Raw genomic sequence first — 20,354 nt, forward strand, 5'->3', positions numbered from 1 at the left:
GAAAGAAAAAGGTGTAGCCTACTGATCTAATTAAGTTGTAATATGTCAATAAATGAATAGATCACTATATAGTGATAGTGCGTGCACATAGCCAGAACTCTCTCATATAAAGTATAACCATATCAAATACTGGTCTGTTAAATGTTATATATATATAAAAAAAAAACTTTCTTAATCACATCTTTATTAAAACCGTCTTTCTGACCTTGAAACGCCACCGGGAGAGTTTTGTTGCACCTCCAGTGGGACGGCAGCACCGAGCACCAGAAAGTTTGGGCTGTCCGTCCGCACGAGCTCGGCCGGGGTGGTCCGCGATGATCTCCACCATCGTCCGGTTGTCGTGCTGTCGGAGTCTCGGCAGCGCCGCGTTCTGCTCCTGCGCGCGCATCGCTCATCTTCCCCGCACCGGCTGAAGGCTGCTGGACGCGCGGACTGAAACCTGCGGCTGGTGCTCGGATCTACCGGGATGCGCATCACAACAATGTCAGCAAGGTAAGGGCAACTTCAAACCAGCACCAAAGTTTGTGTGTTCGATTAAAAACAAGCAGATGGTCTCTAAGTATAGAAAGTCTGCTAGGCGCTTTCCAGAAAGCGATAAAGATGCTCGGTTCCCCTCCGGCTTTACGCGCGAGCTCTACAGGCGAATCTCGTGGAAATAAACGCAAGGGAGCTCTAGTTACGCCTCAGAGGAACCACCGACTAATTTAACAAGCAAGAGATCTTGCTTCTCCTTTGCGTTAACAAGCGTCAAAATCGGAATAAAACCGAGTCGCTTCGCATTACGCGCGGAGCAAGAGCTTCTCTTCAACGCGCTTCTTAAAACGTACCACCATATAAGAAGTGAAACAAAAAAAAAGTTAGCAAAAGTCCTTAAGAGCTTTCTTTCTCCATGCAGAGACTTTGTGAAGGGTTAAAAAGGTGATTCCGAAGGTTGTGGTTAGAAAGATGGAAAGCCGCCAGTGTTTGTCTCGTTGTGTGGTTTGTCTTAGGAGCAGGGACTTGGGTGAGCTCAGGTTTTTTGTGGTTTATATATAAATGCAGAAGCAGGAGGATTATTATGCTGATGAGTCTTGAGCACGTTCATTGTCTCCAAGCACCATTTCATGGCATCAAAATAAATGAGCAGTTCAGTTATTTGATATTCCCTTCTCTTACCAAAGCAATGCATTAAATACACACAGAGACAATATACACATTTGTGACTGAATAGGCTTTAACATGTTAAAGTCAAGTAAATACGTTCCAAGTTCAATGAGGATACACACAACGAATTTGAGCATTTATTAAGCAAATATTCAACAATATGCTACAGAGAGTTTTCTTTCACTGTTCGCTAATACTGAGAGATATAAAGGCTCATAAAGAGACATAAACACCACTCATCCAAACTAGACAGAGAGCAAACAAGCGAAGAGAAGTGACTCATTTCCTATTTCTAAAGACAGATAAGGAGTCCGAGCTAAAGTTAATATTATACAAGATCAGACAACAACAATATCATTCAAGTATATTGAACTAATTTAAGTCTCTCCCTTCATTCACCCTTCTAAATTATGACCCTTTATAGAAAGTCAGGCAGTAACATGATAAAAACGATACACATATTAATATTAATACTACTTAATAAAGTAATTTTAAATAATTTTAATCATACTTATATTTTCATTTTTTTTCGAAATGTGGCTAATACTCAATTATGTTAATATTTTAAGAGTGTATTAATGATATAATTATAATTTAAAAAAAAAGTTTTTTCTAATGTTTTTTTTAACTGAGTGAATCTCAAAAGCTCTTTTGGTGGCGCTCTTTAACGTTTAAATTCGTCTTTTATTATGCGACGAGTGCAAACTCAGAACTACAGCAGCGCTCGCTTGCCACCGCAGTCTATTGCGTTATATAACCGTAAAAAACTCCACTACCCACAATCCTGGCAGAGCCGCGTGACGTCAAATAGACACGCGCTGACCGTTGTGTTTACATCAGAGACAAGTGCCTCGCAGTTTGAAAGAGCACATGTGGATGGATTGAATAATTCATAACGTAAGGTAAAAATGTTCAGTTAACCTACTTAAACGTGTGAGGTTACAGTTCAGTTCTGGCCATTTTTTTATTCAGTTTAAACGTCAACCGAAAGCGAGACTTGAAAGCTCTGTCTGTTCGGTTCGAGTCACTGTTGTTTTTATTTATAAAGTGTGTTATAAACAGTACCACAAACATCATTATGCCTTTAATAACGTTGAATCTTTTCATTTGAAATACTTTTAGCTGTTTGGATTCTTTACAATGCAAAGTTGTTACAGTAAATAGCTTTCATGTAACGTCTTGTAACATTACAACGGCATGCTAAGCCAAATGACCTAGCGGAATGCTCATTAAACATGCTAAATGTTTGTTCAAAATCATAATAAGATGGAAAAAATAGCAGATTTCTTATTGTAAAGTCCCATGTGCCTGTATTAGTTGAGGGTTAATACTCTTTTCTTCCTCCACAGTCAATTCTGTGTTTCATTCTGGGAGGAAAAAAAGGAAAAAATTACAGACTTTCCCTCATGTGTATTGTTTGTAAAACCTTGGCTGTTTGAAAGACTAGGAAGAGTGATTTCAGCATTCGACATGAAGTCTGACTCTGTGGAAACTTCACACACACACACCCACACACACACACACAGAGAGAGACAGAGACACACTCACTCACACACAGATGATGGAGATTTGAACGTGTGAGCCATTTCTCCTCCTTCCTGTCCAAGCACACGTCCAAGAGCCTTTAATCGACACGTTTCGGTGTGAGAGAAATGGATTTCGCTTGATTTTACAGACGCAGGCAGCCGCTGCTGTGTGTGGCGAGGATGGAGGAGGGAAATAAAACATCCAATGGCTCTGAATCGCATTTGCCACTTCATTAGGGCCTCGAGAAAGACGCACTATTAAGTTACATTTCCTTCTTCGGTGACTGCGAGCGCCAAATATGTTTCTGATTTTCCCCCAGTTATGATGATGATGGTCTGTAAATTTATGAGACGGCTGAGTTGGGGTAATTGTAATTAATGAAAAATATAGTCGAATATATATTGAAACGGCATGCGGCGGAAGGTTGGAGTTTGGAGTTGTCTTGGATGAAGAAGAAATAAATATGTTGGAGGTCTTTGAATGCTGATATTTGTGGGCTGTAGTAAAAGACTCCTTCCTCAAATAATTTTATGTCACTTAGATTCATCCATATTTACACGCTGTAGGACTACTGCTCTTGGCAGAATCGACGAAAATAAATCTCATGCCCGCGACTAAATGAGTAAATTAACTAGGCGTCTGTAGAAACGACAAAAAAGACGTGGAAGCTACATAAAAGTCCTGACTATTTAATTACACAGAGGAAAATGCAATAAATAGAAAGGCTCCCTTTTCTGTTCTTTCAAAGCCTTTTGCATGTTGAAGTAATCTTGATTCATTTGCCACATCTGAATTCGTTTTGCCCAGTATGGCGACCATCTGCCTTCACCAGTCAAAGCAAAAGCTTTATCTTTCATCCAACAGAGGGGGCGAAAACAGAAGGAAATTTTACGCTGGGATGTGTTTATTGAAGAAAAAGGCCCTGCTTTTGCTTTGGTGACACTTTGGAACATTTAGCCTCATGTCGCTCCGAGACAGAATTAAGATTTATATTGGCTCTGATTAAAGGAGAGCTTCGCTGAAATATGACAATTCGGCTTTCGTTTATTAACCTTCATGTCGTTCCAAACCCAAATGATGTTGTCATTCTTGTGGGACACGGAAAAATACATTTTGAAAAATGTCCTGGGTGCTCTTTGAAGCCATTTGGGACGTATGATGTCAAACTCCAAAAATGATGAAAGTTATTCTGTATGATCTGTATTTTGAGTCTTTTGAAGCCTTATGACAAGACTATGCTTTGAAATCTCATTCTCCAGTTTCAAACATGAGCATTATTGAGTTTCGAGAGCTGTATTTATTTTATTTTTTTTGTGAACTGGTTATAATTTATATAGGCTACTACAATTTATACAAAATTCACAGAAAGTTTAAATATTTAACATTATTATTGTTATTTTGAACGGAGTATAAATTGATTGTTTATTAAATTATACTAAAAGTATAATATTAATACTAATTATTAACATTATTATTGTAAATGTATTTTTTTATTTTATTTTTATCTGTATTGTTGTTGATTTTTCGCAATTATAAGTGTAAATTTCTTTTTATTTTTTAGGTAAAAAGTTTAAATATTTGATATTTTGTGAGTTTAACTTGTATAATCAATTTATACTGAAAAGTCTTAATATTTAATATTTTGTATTATTTGAAATAATGTAATCTATCTATATTGTTAGATATTGTGTGTATAATGGTTAAACTGTATAATCAAATACTATGTAAGTTTCACAGAAAGTATTAAATGTTCATGTTATTTAATGAATAATGAAATGTGTAAACTTGTATATGTAATTTATAAAAAAAAATTCAGTGTATTTAATATTATTAATTTTTAAAATGAGTGCCCATTGTACACAATTTATACAAAAAAATTCACAAAATATATACACATTTTATATACATCTTTATATTTATAAAGATATTGTATTGTATATTGTATTGTGCTGTATTTTGAGTCTTCTAAAGCTGTACGACAAGCCTAAAATCTCTTAGATTTTTCAAACTGCATATTCAAACTGATGTCGCTTTGGTTTGACATTAAGAAAAGGAGCGTCCACCTGTGAGATTTGATAGTCTGATGCTGGAGGAAGGCTGTGGGTTCTGAGTCTCTCACGCCGGATTAAGGTTCAAACAGACCAAGGGTTTGTTCAAATAAAGCTGGTGGTCCGTGACGATGTACCTGCCCGTGATTCCAAATGGAAATCTCTGCACACATTTGAATTTGACAAGCTCCATTTCTGGGTTTGTGTCAGCATCCTGTTAATTTGTTTTCTTTGTATTAAAGTAAGTCTAACTGCGAACTGTGCAGATAGCTGTGTGATGAATGTTAACTGCTCGACGACGTGCTCTGATAGTTCAGAAAAAGTCAGATAATGAGCAAATAATAGGCTAGTATATGAACGATGTATGCTGAGTCTCATAATGCCAATATATTTAATTTATCCGATTAATAAACCCAGCCTCCAAGTTTCTACAAACAGCCTTATCAATGGATAGAGCAGATTTCAGGTTTCAAATATTAATATTATTGTTATTTATTTATTTTATATATATATATATATTTGGTATTTTAACATTTAAATATTTATATATATATTTATATAATTTTGTATATATTTTGTGTATTATGTGGAGATATATATAATTCTTTTTTTATTTTTATTTTTATTTTTTTTTAATTATTATTTTAAATGTATAAGTTTGAGTCCACATTTGGAGATCTAGGACTCAAAGTTAAATTTAAACTTAAAAATGGTAGGATAAAGTTTTAAGATTAAAAGAAAAAAGTATGAATTTCTGGCATATAATAAATATTTTTAGGTCACTAATCAGTTTTTATCTAAAATGTCATCAGAATTTTAAAATACATATTGGTCGACTATTACTGAAACGCTTTTAGTGGGTAATTTTATATATTTGACCCTTACATGGAAATGAATTTAAATGCTTTTTTGTATGTTTAGTTTAGATTCAGTGCTTAATGTTAATATATGTACTGATCAAACATTTGGTAAATACTAGACAAACACAGACTTTAAACTCGTCTGCTGTTCCCTTTGAACTAAAAGAAACATTTTCAGTCATTGTTTACAGTAGTTTAATCAGCATTGCTTTGGGCATTAAAAATAATTCAGTCTCGCATGTTTAAAGGCTAAATCTCTCTCTCTCTGAGCGGCGTTTGTCATTGATTCCGGTTGAACGTGTCCGGCTCTGAACATGTGGTGTGTTTCCCGTCCTGTCGCTGGACGCATCAGGAAGCGTTTTGCATGTGAAGTGGCTTTCTAATTGCTTAGGCTTTGAGTGTGTGTGTGTTACAGATGAGCAACAGTGCTGCGAGTCCAATGGCAGCCAGCAGCAGCAGCAGCACCGCGGCCGGACGCACATCCGGAAAGACCACCAGCTTCATCCCTGAGCTCCAGAGCATGATGTAAGTCCAGGAGTTTTCCTGTCTAAACTTATTCAAAAAACTCTGAGGTGTTCCAACCGATGGTAACAACTGATTAACATATTCATATGCCATTTACATATTGCTCCAAGATAATTTAGAGAAGAATTGGTCTAGAACAATTGACTTTTCATATGTTAACGCATTTAAACACTTGTGTCTCAAGTATAGTCATATGATTTGGAATTAACTGTATAAAACGTGGAATGTCACGGAATGTTGAGTGAATATCATCATACGATCCCCACAGAAAGTTCATGACAACATTTCAAAATAAGAGTTGGGTTTAACGTGAAGAAATTGTGACATAAAGAACATTACAGTAGAATGTACTTCCCAAAGTAATAAAAATTATTACAACTTTTAAAGATATCACATAATTTTCCTATATGTTGTAATTTTACCAGTAAACCTGCTGTAGTGCAGCATTTATTTATTTATTGCAAAAATATAAAAGGAATTATTTAAACAAATCTAGTCCAGAAACTGAACAGAAAAAAATGTGGAAGTAAAAAAAGAATTTGGGAAAAATAAAGTTACACACACACACACACACAAAAAACACTTAAAAATATTTTTATGTTCCAATTTTAATAAATATTTTGGTTGATAAATTATGATCTCATTAAATAAGCCATGCTTTTTGAATACTAACATTTATTTAAACCATTAAAACACAGGGCCCTACTCAAGTCATCGCTACAAACCTTCATGCAGCATTAATCATTTTCTAAAGCGCCGGTGATGCAGGTCTGGATTTGCCATCATCAGCTGAAGAGCACTTTATAATTTACTAAAGTATCACTTATTATTTCATCTTTCAGAAATAAAGAGGGTTTGCTCAGTGGAAAGCACGTCAGTGATTGCGGTTCTGTTGATGTACTTCGGCACACGACCGTATTTTCATCAGAAGCCCTGTTTTTCCGTCAAAATCCTTAAGTGTAGTTGATCTTGGAATGAATAATATTAAGCTCAATCTATAAAGCGAGCGTCCAGGTCTACAAAACTGCTTCACCGAAAGCACAAAGGAGTCATAAAGTACATTTACATGCCGAACCATTGACTTCCCTCCAACTGAGCGTTTGCGGTTTGACCTAGTGAGAGATATTCTTTAGGAAAAGCCACAGTGAAATTCATCCTGTCGTTCTGCTTTGAATCCCACCTGAGGAGACCTTCAGACTCATGCAAATCACAACAACAGTGTTTTCCTGTCTGTTTACCTCGTGTGGTGTGATGATACGGAAATACACGCCAGCTTTTGTAGAAAAATGAAATAAAGCCTCCTATTTTTGTTTAGCCTGAGAAGTCAAAACCAGAGACAATAGCTGCTCAACAGGGGTTTTTATGAACTTATGTTATGTACACAAACTTATATCCTGTAATGATGATCCCTGCCAAGATGAAAAATATCACTGTAAGGAATATCTCTTGGTTTTAACAGCTTATTTGGCCTGTACAGATGCCTTAAATGATGGTGCACTTCTCTTATTTTGTTGTTGTTGTTGTTGTTTTGAGTCTTGAATACGAAATGCTCCATGCCTGTTGAATCTCACGTCTTTAACTGCACACACTCCTGTCGTTTTAGATGTTCTTTTGGTCTAAAAAGATGATCACACGACCCTGCAACTCCCCAAATGGCTCCGGTTTGCAGTCTTGTATTTTCGAAAGACATTTAATTATAGCTTGCAGTCAAAGGCATTTTTGATGGAGACTAAATGGCCTCCAATTGCAAAGACTTTCTTCCTCCTTTGGCAGGATGATATGGAGATATTATATTCCAGCGTCTAACAATCTGTTGCATTCGTCTGTGTCAAACTGCACGCTTGTTGTCAACGACGTGCTTTAGTGATTTGCAGCTGAAATTGAAGTGTAAGAATTGCACGAGGAAGGGGAAAAATAGGGGGGTTTGAATAAAGTCAGTCGGGCATCTGTGAATGCGTACTATAAAACAGACTCTCTGTTTTTGACTCCGTCTGCTCTGGGCACGCCGGCCGTCTGGAAAAGTGAGGGAGGAAAATGTAAAGACAGTTTCCTCTGCCGCCTCTTGCCGTGACTGTCTGCCGCCCCGTGCCTTCACGGAGGTCTCTAATTGAGATCACTTGTACTTATAAATGGTAGGAAGTTTTGTGGTTCAATGAGAGGAGCATTAGAAGCGTAGTGTGTGCCTCTTAAAATTAAAACGAGGCTACCGTTTAACTTTCTTAATCAGCTAAATACGTCCCTCTCGAGGCATTTTTCTGCTTTTTCATCTTAATAGAGTTGTTTTTAATAGTGGCAGACCAATATGGGGTTTTCAGTGGCAGATCCTGATGTCTAAAGAGCAGGCTGGGTGGTATTATTGTGCTGAAAAGTAATATAAAGCATTTTAATGAAGCACACAGAATTGCAAAATTTAAATAAAACACAAAAAAGTGCATATTCGTGCATTGGAAGGTTTAAAATGGTAAAATATCATTTAATTAGATAAGATGTTAAGCCCACTTGGCTGACTAATATTTTTAATGGCTCATAAGATACTATTATAGATTAATTAGCCTTGCCAATACTGTTATTAGTACAATTAAGCACATTTTCATCCTGAATTATCTTATTACTGTAATGCAGAAAACTATTCTCATTACTGTTATTTTAGGATCATTGTTACCATTATAGATTTTAATCATGTTTTTATTTTTTACAATTTGTGTGTTCGTTTAAATTTTATTTAGTTTTAGAAAAAAAATTATTTGTGTATTTTAATATTATTATATTCTTTTTGTAATTTTTTTTTGTACATTTGTTGTTTTCGTACTACCAAGTTCAACTGATTGAAAATGAGAAATGTTCCCTTGCCATTTAGCTTTCTAAAAAAGATAATGCATTTCTCTCCATGCATTTTCTGCTTTTTCATCTTAACGGAGTCATTTTTAATAGTGGCAGACCAATATGGGTTTAAATTTTAATTGCAAATTTAAGGGGTAAAAAGTGCATTATCAGTTTGCAAAGAATTTGATTTGATTTCTATTTTGTAAGTGTTAAAATAGCCAAATAACACTTAGAGAGGTGGCTATATGTCCCCTTGGTAAGTTAATATTTGTATTAAATCATAAGATAATATTGTAAATTAATTAGCCTTACATTTCTTGACAGCACATTTTCATTCATTAATTTTCTTAGCACTATATTGCAGACAATTGCCTTCTCATTACTTTAATGCAGAGCAATATGGGGTTGCACATTTCGCAAATTAATTGCAAATTTAAGAGGTAAAAAGTGCATTATCAGTTTGCAAATAATTTGATTTGATTTCTATTTTGTAAGTGTTAAAATAGCCAAATATCACTTAATTAGCCAAGTGACTATATACCCCCTTGGTTAATTAATATTTGTATTAACTAATAATATTGTAAATTAATTAGCCTTGCATCTCTTGACAGCACATTTTCATTCATTCAGTCATTTTCTTGGCAATTTTCTGCATTATAGTACTTTTTCATTACTTTAATGCAGAGCAATATGGGGTTGCACATGTTGCAAATTAATTGCAAATTTAAATGAACATATAAAAGGAGAAAAAACTCCATCATCGGTTTCCAAAGTATTTTGCATTTTGCATAACCACTTGGCCGAGCAATTTTTCTTTTTCATAAGATAATAAGCCTTGCCAGTAAATTTCTTGACAGTCTATCACAATACTAAAAACAGTTTGGTGTAAAAACAATTTTCACTTGGAAATTTCACAATCACTTAATCGGCTGAAATTATCGGCCAAGCTAATATTGTAATTTAAATAACTTTGCCTATACTTTCCTTGACAGTCTGTTATGAACACATTTAACTGTTGTTTTGTCATCCTCTGTCATTTTATGAGCAGATCTTTTTGAAATGACAACATGACCATGATTATAGTGTGGTCAGGTAAAGGTGATGTCTGCAGCGGTGCACGCTAAATTACACCTTCGCTGGGATTGTTTTTGTGAAAGCATCTTGTTACAAAAACAGTGCTGACCGCAGAGGTGTTTTTAGTGCTCTGACATGTTGCTAATCTGCTGCTTGACAGCAAAAGATGGCATAAATGACTTCTCCATGCAGTCTGAAGCATTATACGAAGAAATGCATTTGTTAATATGCTTCCAATCGTGTGTTAGAAAGAGTGCTTGCTTTAATTTCCATGAGACAAGGATTAGGTGCTAAAGATAATACAGACGGTTTAATATGGCCAGTGTCCTGCTATTCGCCTCTCTGTGGGTTCGACCAGCCTTCATCTTCCTCTCTCAAAACCTCGGCCAGTTAAAACACATTCATTGCACTGCACTAAGGTAAGCAGTGTCTGTAATGATGGATGATTTTGTAGCCAGAAAACGAGAAAGGATCTGACACCGAACACCAGAGCTGAGCTTCACCCGTCTAGAATCTGAAAAGTAGACTAAAACGTCATTACTGCGTTTATTATTAAGTGTGGGTGGGGAAAAATAATATTAAACAATCGAATTCCAGTGGATAATGTCCCACCCTTCATTATTTCCCACTGAATATTTAGCTTTATTTATAGCGCGTTTACTTTGTGCAATGCGATCCATCGCCATCAGATACTGATTCACTGTCAGCTTCAGTCGAACAAATAAACATGAATGGCAAATTAAACAAACAAGCCAAAAACAAATCATATGCTACTGGTGGGATTCATTCGGGAGAGATTTGTCTGTCTTCAGTCTGAGCTCATATTCACTGTGGGTTTTATCACGGATGCTCTCCGACTGCTTCCCTTTAACTGACTTCAAGTGTATCATGGCCTGTGGTTGTAACCTGATCAAAGCCAGTCCTCCGTGAACTCCAGGGTTCATCACTGTAGACTGCATCATTTTTTTCTATTAAAGTGATTTGAAATCCTATTTTTGTGGCATCATTCAGTTTCAGTCCATATTACCATGTTGGCAAGAGTGTTTAAAAACACCTGAAGTCCTCATTCAGTTTCAGTCCATTTTGCTTTATGAATTTTAGCACCTATTTTATTTTGCCGCAATTATTTGTGGCACGGTGTTAGTACTACTTTACTCCGAAAAAAACCCACACCAGCATTTTTGTGGCTTGCAAGTGCTGTCTGTTTTTTCTTTTTATACTGCAGTTTCAAGAAGGCTACAGTATGAGCTAGATTTTGAAATGCATTGCTTAAATATTGAAATGGGCTGCACTGAGGGACATTTTTACAGTGTTGAACTAATGATGTTAATGCATAAGTGAGACTTCTAATGCCTCTGAAACCCATTGCATGTCTATACGCTGTTTTTGAAAGACGTATTGTTAATTAAGTGTGACGTATTTTGTGTTTTTGCCTTACTATCTGTAATTAGTGGCCTTGAGTAGAGAACCGTACAGCCGTGAGCTGTTTGTAATGTTAGTCCATTTATTATGACACACTGTGTAATTGCTTTTGTTCAAACTCACATACATGCACAGACTTTTGCTCTAACTGTTGTTATTTCTGACATGTTTTTCTTGTTTACTTAATGGTTAGCAAGTTGATATTGTGAGTAAGTTCTGTTGACAACAGCAAAACCGTTTACATTACTCTTCAAAAGTTTGAAATTAATACATTTATTTAGGATGCATGAAAAATTGACATTTAAAATGTAATAAGATTCAAATTCAAACAAATGCTGTTTTTTGAAATTCATATTTCTAAAGGAATCCGAAAAAAAACAAAACAATGAATGGTTTCCACAAAAATATGGAAAAAATGTATTAAACTGTTTTCAAAATTGATAATAATGATACATATTTTTGAGTATAAAGTCAGCATTTAAGAATGATTTCTTTATGATCACATGACACTGGAGACTGGAATAATGATGCTCAAACTTCAGCTGTGCATCACATGAATAAATGTAATTTATATTATAATAAATTATAATATTATTTCACAATATTATTGATTATTCTGTATTTTCGATCAAATAAATGCAGCCTTGGTGAAGATTCGAAAAATTGAACCCAACCCCAAACATTTGAATGGTAGCAGTGTGTATCAAAGACTGTTTTTATCTTCTTTTTTTTTTGGACATGGAAAATGCTAGAACTATGGTATTCTTTGAAGTTTTTTGGAGTATATTGGATACTTTATACTCTGAAATGCTTACAAAGCACCACAGTATGACCATTTGTACCATGACATGAGATGATACTAACTTGGCTGACATTCTCCCTTCTTTTTTTTTTTGGAGTTTGCAGCAGGATTTCTTTCATTTATATAATGACCATTGTGAAATAAATCTTCATTGAAAGGGTCATATAATATCTGGGAGCAAAACACAATCATATTTTATATTCAGGAAAAAGTTGCTGATGGAAAAGCCATTTATGTGTCTTTGTGGGAACGTAATGAGACGGAGTGAATGTAGCACTTTTAATTTACTCCCAACAGTTAGGTGAACGTCAGCCACTTACTGTAATTAAATACGGCATTAAGATTCAGAGCTGTCAGGAAGCGTCGAGTGGCATTTCCAGGTGCGACTGCCCACTATCCTCTCTCAGCATTTAACTGCATTTACAGCTATCCACTACAGGACCTGGGTGAAACCAAGGGCCGTTGACTAGCAACCTGTAGGCATTTGTCTAATTCGGGCTTCTGTCTCCTGGGCTGCAGCCTGTATAAAACCCTCTTTGCTTTCAAGGCCCCTCGAATGTTTTCGTAAACTTGGATGGAGACGAGTCGCATTGGAAGCAAACATCAGTAATGAGCTGGCACACAGACTCTCTGGTTAACCAGACTGTAATTTGGGGACTGAAAAGAACCTCTCATCACTATTGAGTATTTGTTTACCACAGTTTAACTCTAGTGTTTCTGCACAGAGCCTCTTTCTGAAAGACGCTTTAACTGTTGCTGTTCTGATCTGATTGTACTGGACGTGGAATGACCATGTAGTTATGTAGAGATGGCTTTACATTAAATATGCAGTTTCTATCATAGGCTCTGTTCTAAAATATTGTGAGCCCTCTTCTCTGCATATCCTAAATATAAAGGCAGCATTCTAATTGAAACTGAATATTTTAAATGATCGTGTTAAGTGATTTAGGGCATTCTACATAATATACGGAGCAACTTTGGGTACATAGCGCACAAGAGAGTCAAGTTTTGTGTTAGATGTTCCTAAACGAATGATACTATACAGGTTAAAAATGTGCCTCACTCAAATAGTGCGCAAGAAAATACTATTTTTATTTTCATTAAGTTGGACAATTTTTATAATTATTATTTTTTTTGGTTCTGAATGCATTCCCAATATTTACTACCTTTCAAAAGCCTGTAAGTTTTTTTTTTTATTAATTATAATTTTTTAATTAGCAAGGATGCATTTAATCGATCATAAACATTTATGATTTTACAAAGGGTTTTATTTCAATTTTCTTTTCAACTTTTAATTAAAAAAAATGAATTTTTAAATCAATTTTATTATTTTAAATTGCTGCAATAGATCAAACAGAGCATTGGTGAGCATAAGAGACTTCTTAAAAAAAAATATATATATATATGTGTATGTATGTATGTATGTATATATATATATAATGCCATAATTTTTTGTTTAAAAATAAAACAAATATGTTTAAAAATAAAAATGTAATGCATATATAATATACGCATTACATTTTTATTTTTAAACATATTTGTTTTATTTTTAAAATCTTGAGTAATTAACTTTTTTTTTTCAGCCAATTAAGGCAACAATGGTTTTTTTCTTCCATAGACAAAACCCAATAACACTACAGACAACCTAAAAACTATGCTTTCTTTCTAGGATGTCTTAAAATGCTGCCTGTGTAGGCAACTCACTATGTTTTGGAACAGAGCCGGTGAATTTGTTCTGATTCTCCAGTTCAAATAGTGTCGGTAACATGAAAGCAATATCAACAAACAAGACTTTGTATTTGAGATTTGACTTCTAGGTCTGATGGTGCATATTTTTAACATCTTTTATTGCAGCTGACAGCAGTAAATTAAAGAACAATATGCTCTGGAAACCTTTTATTTACTTCATAATGAACTCTCTACAAAACAATGCCAGTAAGCCAAGTGCAGTCTCGCCCATTGCATTTCGCAATACTTCTGGGAAAAGGCTCAGAACAATAGAGAGATTCCTGCATACATGAAGCTCGCGTTTTTAAAGTCGAAACAGAATAAGTAGGTGCTATAGATTCTCTATGTTCTTCTTGCTTGAGGTTTTATGAATGCCAGACTGCGCGAGCGGTAATGATCGATGGCTTGATGTGAGCAAAACAAAAATCCAAGTAGAATGTTTTGCAACCTTCTTATTAAAAGCATACATTGAGGATCTGCATGCTTTCTATAGAAAGAACTTTTGAATTGATTTACGATGCATTCAAACTAGGACGAGACTCCAAGCTTGTTGGGTATAAACGTAGAAACTTTTCACTCGACGCCCATCAATATTTAAGCATCTTCAAATTACCTTAACCGAGAACGGTTCATGCATTTACGCATTTCCTCTCGCATTAATTGTTGCGGCATTTACCCTCGTTGCAATCATGTTTATTAATAAGAAGCCTTGTTAATATTTAGATGTCGTGAGAACATGTATTGTTTTCTTTGTCAGCGAAATGCAGTCCATGGAAAGCTCAGTTGCTTTTAAACCTTATTTTTCAGTGGAAAACAACTTCTATGGAGATTCGCCTTTGGACATCTAATGCATATTTAACAGTGAGGAGGAACGTTTTAATAGACAGTGTCAACCTCGGTGAGGGAGTCTTTCTGATTAATTTTACATAAGGTCTTGCCTTTATACTCCACTGAGTGGCTGTCATTTCCCCAAAGGATTCAGTGATATACCGAAACACCTTTACAAGTAGTTTTGTGCTCGCAGTGCACACACGAGACAATGAAACAGGAGCCGTGATGTCTAGTTGAGTAACTATAGCACCCTGCCCAATGCCGTCAGAGGATGAGTCAACAGCCGTTCCAATCAGAAAAACAGTGTTGTTGACAACACGCTCGGTTGTGGGGTTAATTCTTAATGACTGTTTTTCTCCTCTGAGCTTTATCGTACCTCTACTTTGGAGTCTCAGCTTCTCTAAAAATCATTTTCGGCCCATTTCGTGCACGTTGATAATCGTTAATTGATTTCATTAATGATGCAATGTATCCATTTAACTTAGTATATCTCAGGTCTGTTCGTAGGGTTTGCAGAATGCAAATAATCCAATGCAACTAACCATATAATTGTGCATAATTAGGATTGAAAAATAAATAGGCTTATTTTGATGCTGCTCTACATTTTTGGTGCAAATTTGACATTTTTCCAGTGTTTCCATATTTCCAGCATTTAAATCATTTCTGCTTTTGTTTATGCATTTACAAAATTGTGAATTTCAGTATTGAGCCATGTTTGCATATTAAAGGCACATGCAGTCAATTTTAATATTAATAACCTTTGAGATTTCTGTTACTTTTGCATGATAAACGTTTGTGATCACGACTTGATGTCCAAATGTAAAATCTGGGTCCGGAAGCAAAACCAGTTGACCCACATGAATGATTTGGTCTTAATGGCACATGGCAATTCTGTTCTGATCAGTGTGTTCTTATGTCCTTCAGATTATAAGTTATACAGCTACATGACAAAATTAGCAAACTCTTTATATTAGGAGGGTCCAGATTCCAATGTTGCATTTGAAAATGCAAGATTCATATGGATTCATGGGAATTCTGTGCTTTAGAAGTATTTCAAGTTTCTGCAGGTCTTAAAAATTCACCCTCTCCCAATTTAAAAAGCTCTTAAATCAGAGCAGGAAGTCTTAAAATCACAAAGTCGTGGCATTAAATGTTGCAAAAATTTTATGGATTTTCAGTGTTTTTACTTTCCATTGCAACAATGTAAGCATTGTTAAATTAAGACACATTTACTTGAGATGCAAATCTCAATTTTTGAAAAAATTAACACTAGTGAGCTTATGCTTCAAACAAAATCTCAGTGGAGTATGAAAAATAGTTTCACTTTGGAATTCAAATATTTGTTCTTGTTTTAATGATAAACTCACTTCATTTTAATCAGAATCACAGAAAAAAAAGACTTCTGATCTTAAGTCATTTTGCTTCTCAAGTAAATGTATCTTGATTTAAGAATCTTTAGACATTTGCACTGTAAAACAAGACACAAATACTGAGGAGAAGCATCACTTTTTTTTTTTTTGCATTGTGTCCAGAAGGTTTTTACGGAACATTTACGGTTTCTTTCAGTTTATTTGGTTTCAAAAAGGTCTTTAAAAAAGGTCATAAAGCCTGCAGAAACCCTGAGTGATATCTGTAAGTGCAGTGGACATGGCCTAAAGACCTTTAAAATCTGTGAGATGACAAAGTGTTTCTTTTGTGGTTTCAAAACACTTGTAACCGAAGACAAGAACCGGATACTACAGAATCAAACCTGACATGCAAAGATCCGGCTCGTGGCTCCCCGAGCGGATATCTGATATGTGCAGGTGTGTCATGGGTTTCTGTAGCGAGTGATTGCTGTGGTCAGATTACCATGCCAGTTAGAGAGGGGCGATTTTGTCCTTTAAGACTAATGTTTAGATTTCAGCGTGCGTTGCGGGCTAGCGCGTTCTGCACGCTGCTCACACTCACGCGCAAGCTTCTGTAATTAGCCCTGACACGTTCCCTGGCACACGAGCACGGGTGTGTTGATTGGCAGGTGCATGATGTCATTCATCCCTGTTTTTCGCCATCACGCTCTCCTGTGGTATTAGTGTTGTTTGAACGTCTCTCTTCGCTTTCGTGAACTTGTTTACATCCGTTAACTCGAATTTGAATGTTTAAATCTGCAATCACAAATGGCGTTTTGAACATGTAAGTGTTTTTCCAGCATCCTCGGAGCCAGACAGTTCGTCTCCCAGCTCTTCACTTATTGTTTACGTATCAAAAATGTACATTTTTAAGGGGAAATAAAGCATTACAAGGGCCTATTTGAAAACAGTCCATTTCCCCTGCGGTGAGCAGCGGAGCCACAGTTGGAAAAGGAAGCCAAGGCTGAGGAGGAACGCCAATGCAGCGCGTCCAGTTTTCCTGAGTCTCATTCCGGCCATTTTTACATTCTGTTTTCCCTTATAGCTCTTGTGCGTATCGTATTATAAATATTTTTAAGTAATGTTCTGGCTTGAGAAACTTCTGCATTCCTCTCTAGGTTAAATCAATACAGCTGTGGCAAACAGGTAAAGCCTTGTTAAACACAGTTGCTGGAATCACTTCATTACGGCACAATCAAAAACTTATCGGAACATTTCATATTTTACCCTTGAAACCCCCTGAGGCTTCTCTGAAGAAAAAGCTGCTCTTGATTGTCAATGGTCTGTTGTATAGTGTACTTTCTAAATAGCTATGCTATTCCTCAATTTGCCAATTGCTCAAAGAATAAAGTAAGAAACTTATCAAAATGTACCAGTTTCTGCAAGCAATTAAGTGTTTCTGATGCAAACATTGTAGTTAATGTCACTTTGGTGTTATTGACTGATATTTTGTGATGCTTTACAATTTACCTTGTGTTTAGTCCTGCCGAACTCTAATTTTGCATGAATGAATGAATGAATGACCGCAGCACCAAATTTGTGCCAAAGTAAGCCAAGAAGCGGATTCCGCAAATGTAACCTAAATATAAATGTGTATATATAGTGGACTTTTTATATAGAAATGTATTTAAAATGCAGTGCCATTTCTGGGTGATTCGTCAAATGCATCAAAAGTTAATTATTATTATTTTTTTTTTTAATGCAAAAGTTGTCAAATCATGCTGGATTACATGGATCATCTGGTTCTGTACATTCCAGCTCATCTTTCAGTGTACATTTTCATGCCAAAAAAATAATTACAGTGCTTCTTTCTGTAGCTCTTAAGTCGTATTTCACCCTTCCACAAATGAAGGCCCTAAAAATGTCTTAAATCAGAGCAGAAATCTTGTATTCATAAAGTCACCCAAGTGCAACTGAAAAAAAATATATTAATAATCTCTTCCTCAGTATTTTTGTTTTGTTTTCCAATACAAAACATTTATCTAAACATCCTTAAATCAGGATACATTTACTGGAGATAAAAATGGAAGCAATTATGTCATGTTTTGTGAGAAATTGAATAAAATTAAGTGAGTCTATGCTTAAAACAAACAAAAATCTGTCAATGAATGAAGACTCATTTTCCCTTGTTGATTTTTCTGCTATATGCTCTTGTTTTAATCACTCTGTTGAACTTTGAAGCATTGCTAATACGAAACATTTACGTTAGATACCACATTGATGTACTGTATTAATTTCAGTGTACTTAATTTAAATTAACCCTCATAAAACCTAAAGAAACTCTATATTATTCCTCCTCTTCATTGCTCAGATCAGTCTCAAGCTCATGGTTTGAGGTGGCCATTCATTATCGGAGCTGTTTGTCTGGAATCCAGCTCTGTAATCCTCCTCTTTGAAATACACTTACATCAACCATTGGCTCCGTCCCTCGTACACAATCCACTGCCTATGAATTCAGTATTTTCATGTGTATTTCCATCAGCGACTGCTTCAAACGGTGATATATCAGAGGCGCTGGCTTGGCTGGCTATGATTTCAAGATGGTTTGTGGCCACTCTGATGGTTTGTTGACTGGGTTTCCACGTTACAGAAGTCGGGTCTCTTCGTGTTATGCGACTATTTATTGTTTCCCACTTTGAATGTTTTGTTTGGCTGTGTGAGACTCCATGGTTAAGTGTTTGATTATTTTCTCAGAAGCTCCCTCCAAGTTTGTATGAGACATCAATGGCCCTCTTTAAAGCACATTGGATATGGTGTGTGGCGCAGGATCTCCATGAGAGAACTGGCTCTTTTTGTTAGAATGTAAATGTCATCCTTAGTGTCCTGTCTAGCAGATTTTGAGGTTTTGATTGCATTTGAAGTCAATCAGTATTAGGATTATGCATGTCTTTTAAAGAAGTAAGACAATGCATTTAAAGGGATGTTGAGACTGCATAGAAATGCAATAGAAATATAACATTGAGATCAAAATCCATGTGTTATCTGAATACATATTGAGAATTCATTTTTCATTACAAATGATTGTGCATAACAATTTCTGCTTTGTAAATTAACTTGGAAAAATGCACAATTTAGATTTTGATGTTTTAAAGTGCACTTTATGCTTCAGTAGAATGACATGATTAGATTTAGTCAAATTTGTCACCTAGAAATAGTGCAGATTTGAAAATACTTGTTTTTACATTGTACTTTATAATGTTTTAAAATCTCAAAAATCAAGATTTGAGGAAAAGCCAACACAGCTATGATTTGTTCTCCTCTGGTTGCTCTGTTTGCTTTGAGCAGCTCCTGCAGAAATGAACTTCTGCATCCGTGTGTCTCATATCACATTACAACGTAATTTTTCTTTACAATTCAGTCAGTATTCGGTCTAATTATGTTTCCTTTTCTTGTTCATTTTCCCCCCTGACACACTCTCCGTTATCATTGATTTTGGTCTCAACTGTCCGGTTGTGAACGGTAATTACAGATTTTGAGACAGATTATCACACACATTACGTTCGTGTCAAACTCGCGTTAAGGAAATGCACATGGTCTGAGAGATGCAGTGATTTGGTTCTAACATGTCGCACATGGGGTAAATGATTCCAAGCCCTCTGCAGCCAATACAGCGTTATAAAAATACATAGATGTCCTTGATATTGAAGCCAAGATAAATGCAAACTTTTTTTCCCCTGACAAAATAAATGTTGATTATATAAAACAATGCAGACAAGAAAGCAAAAAGCATAAATCTCTTATTTGATTTGTCTTTCAATGCATATTATTAGATCGACTGATTGCTTTCAATTTGAGACTTTTTTGACTATAAAATAAAGGATTTGATTTCCCGTAATAAAATAAATAAAAAACGTGCACGCCACCTGGCAATAAATATTGCATTTCATTAATGTTTAACTTTCTGGACGGCACTGAAAACTCACTCTCTGAGGTTTGGTTGCCCAGGTCACGTTTCGTCCATTAATGTTGTTTTTCTAGCGTAAACGAGAGATGTGATTATCAATTAGCTGAATGAAGCCGCTCAATCCAGCCCAGGATATCAGCACTGGCTCTAAATGAGAAGCACATGTCACCTCTGAGCCCAACAACACGCTGCTAATTGATTAGTGACGCTCTATGAAATTTGCCAAGTGCTTGTTTTACATCTGTAAGGGTTGCATGTGACGGCTGTCCGTCACCTGAA

The 20,354-nt window shown here is 35.7% G+C and overlaps 1 protein-coding gene across 2 annotated transcripts in view; it reads left to right on the forward strand.

Moving 5' to 3' along the window:
• The first annotated feature begins 1,927 nt into the window (after positions 1–1,927).
• Positions 1,928–20,354, forward strand: part of LOC113060964 (transcription initiation protein SPT3 homolog) — a 101,219-nt gene continuing 82,792 nt past the window's right edge. Inside the window, exons 1-2 of one of the 2 annotated variants that reach the window (XM_026230228.1) lie at positions 1,928–2,045; positions 5,994–6,103. In XM_026230228.1, the coding sequence (XP_026086013.1) occupies positions 5,994–6,103 (110 nt within the window). In that variant the 5' untranslated portion in view covers positions 1,928–2,045. The remainder of the gene's footprint in view (positions 2,046–5,993; positions 6,104–20,354) is intronic. The other variant, XM_026230229.1, reaches the window with a different exon arrangement.

This window comes from Carassius auratus, chromosome 42 (genome assembly GCF_003368295.1).
Source record: "Carassius auratus strain Wakin chromosome 42, ASM336829v1, whole genome shotgun sequence".
Classification (NCBI taxonomy): Eukaryota; Metazoa; Chordata; class Actinopteri; order Cypriniformes; family Cyprinidae; genus Carassius; species Carassius auratus.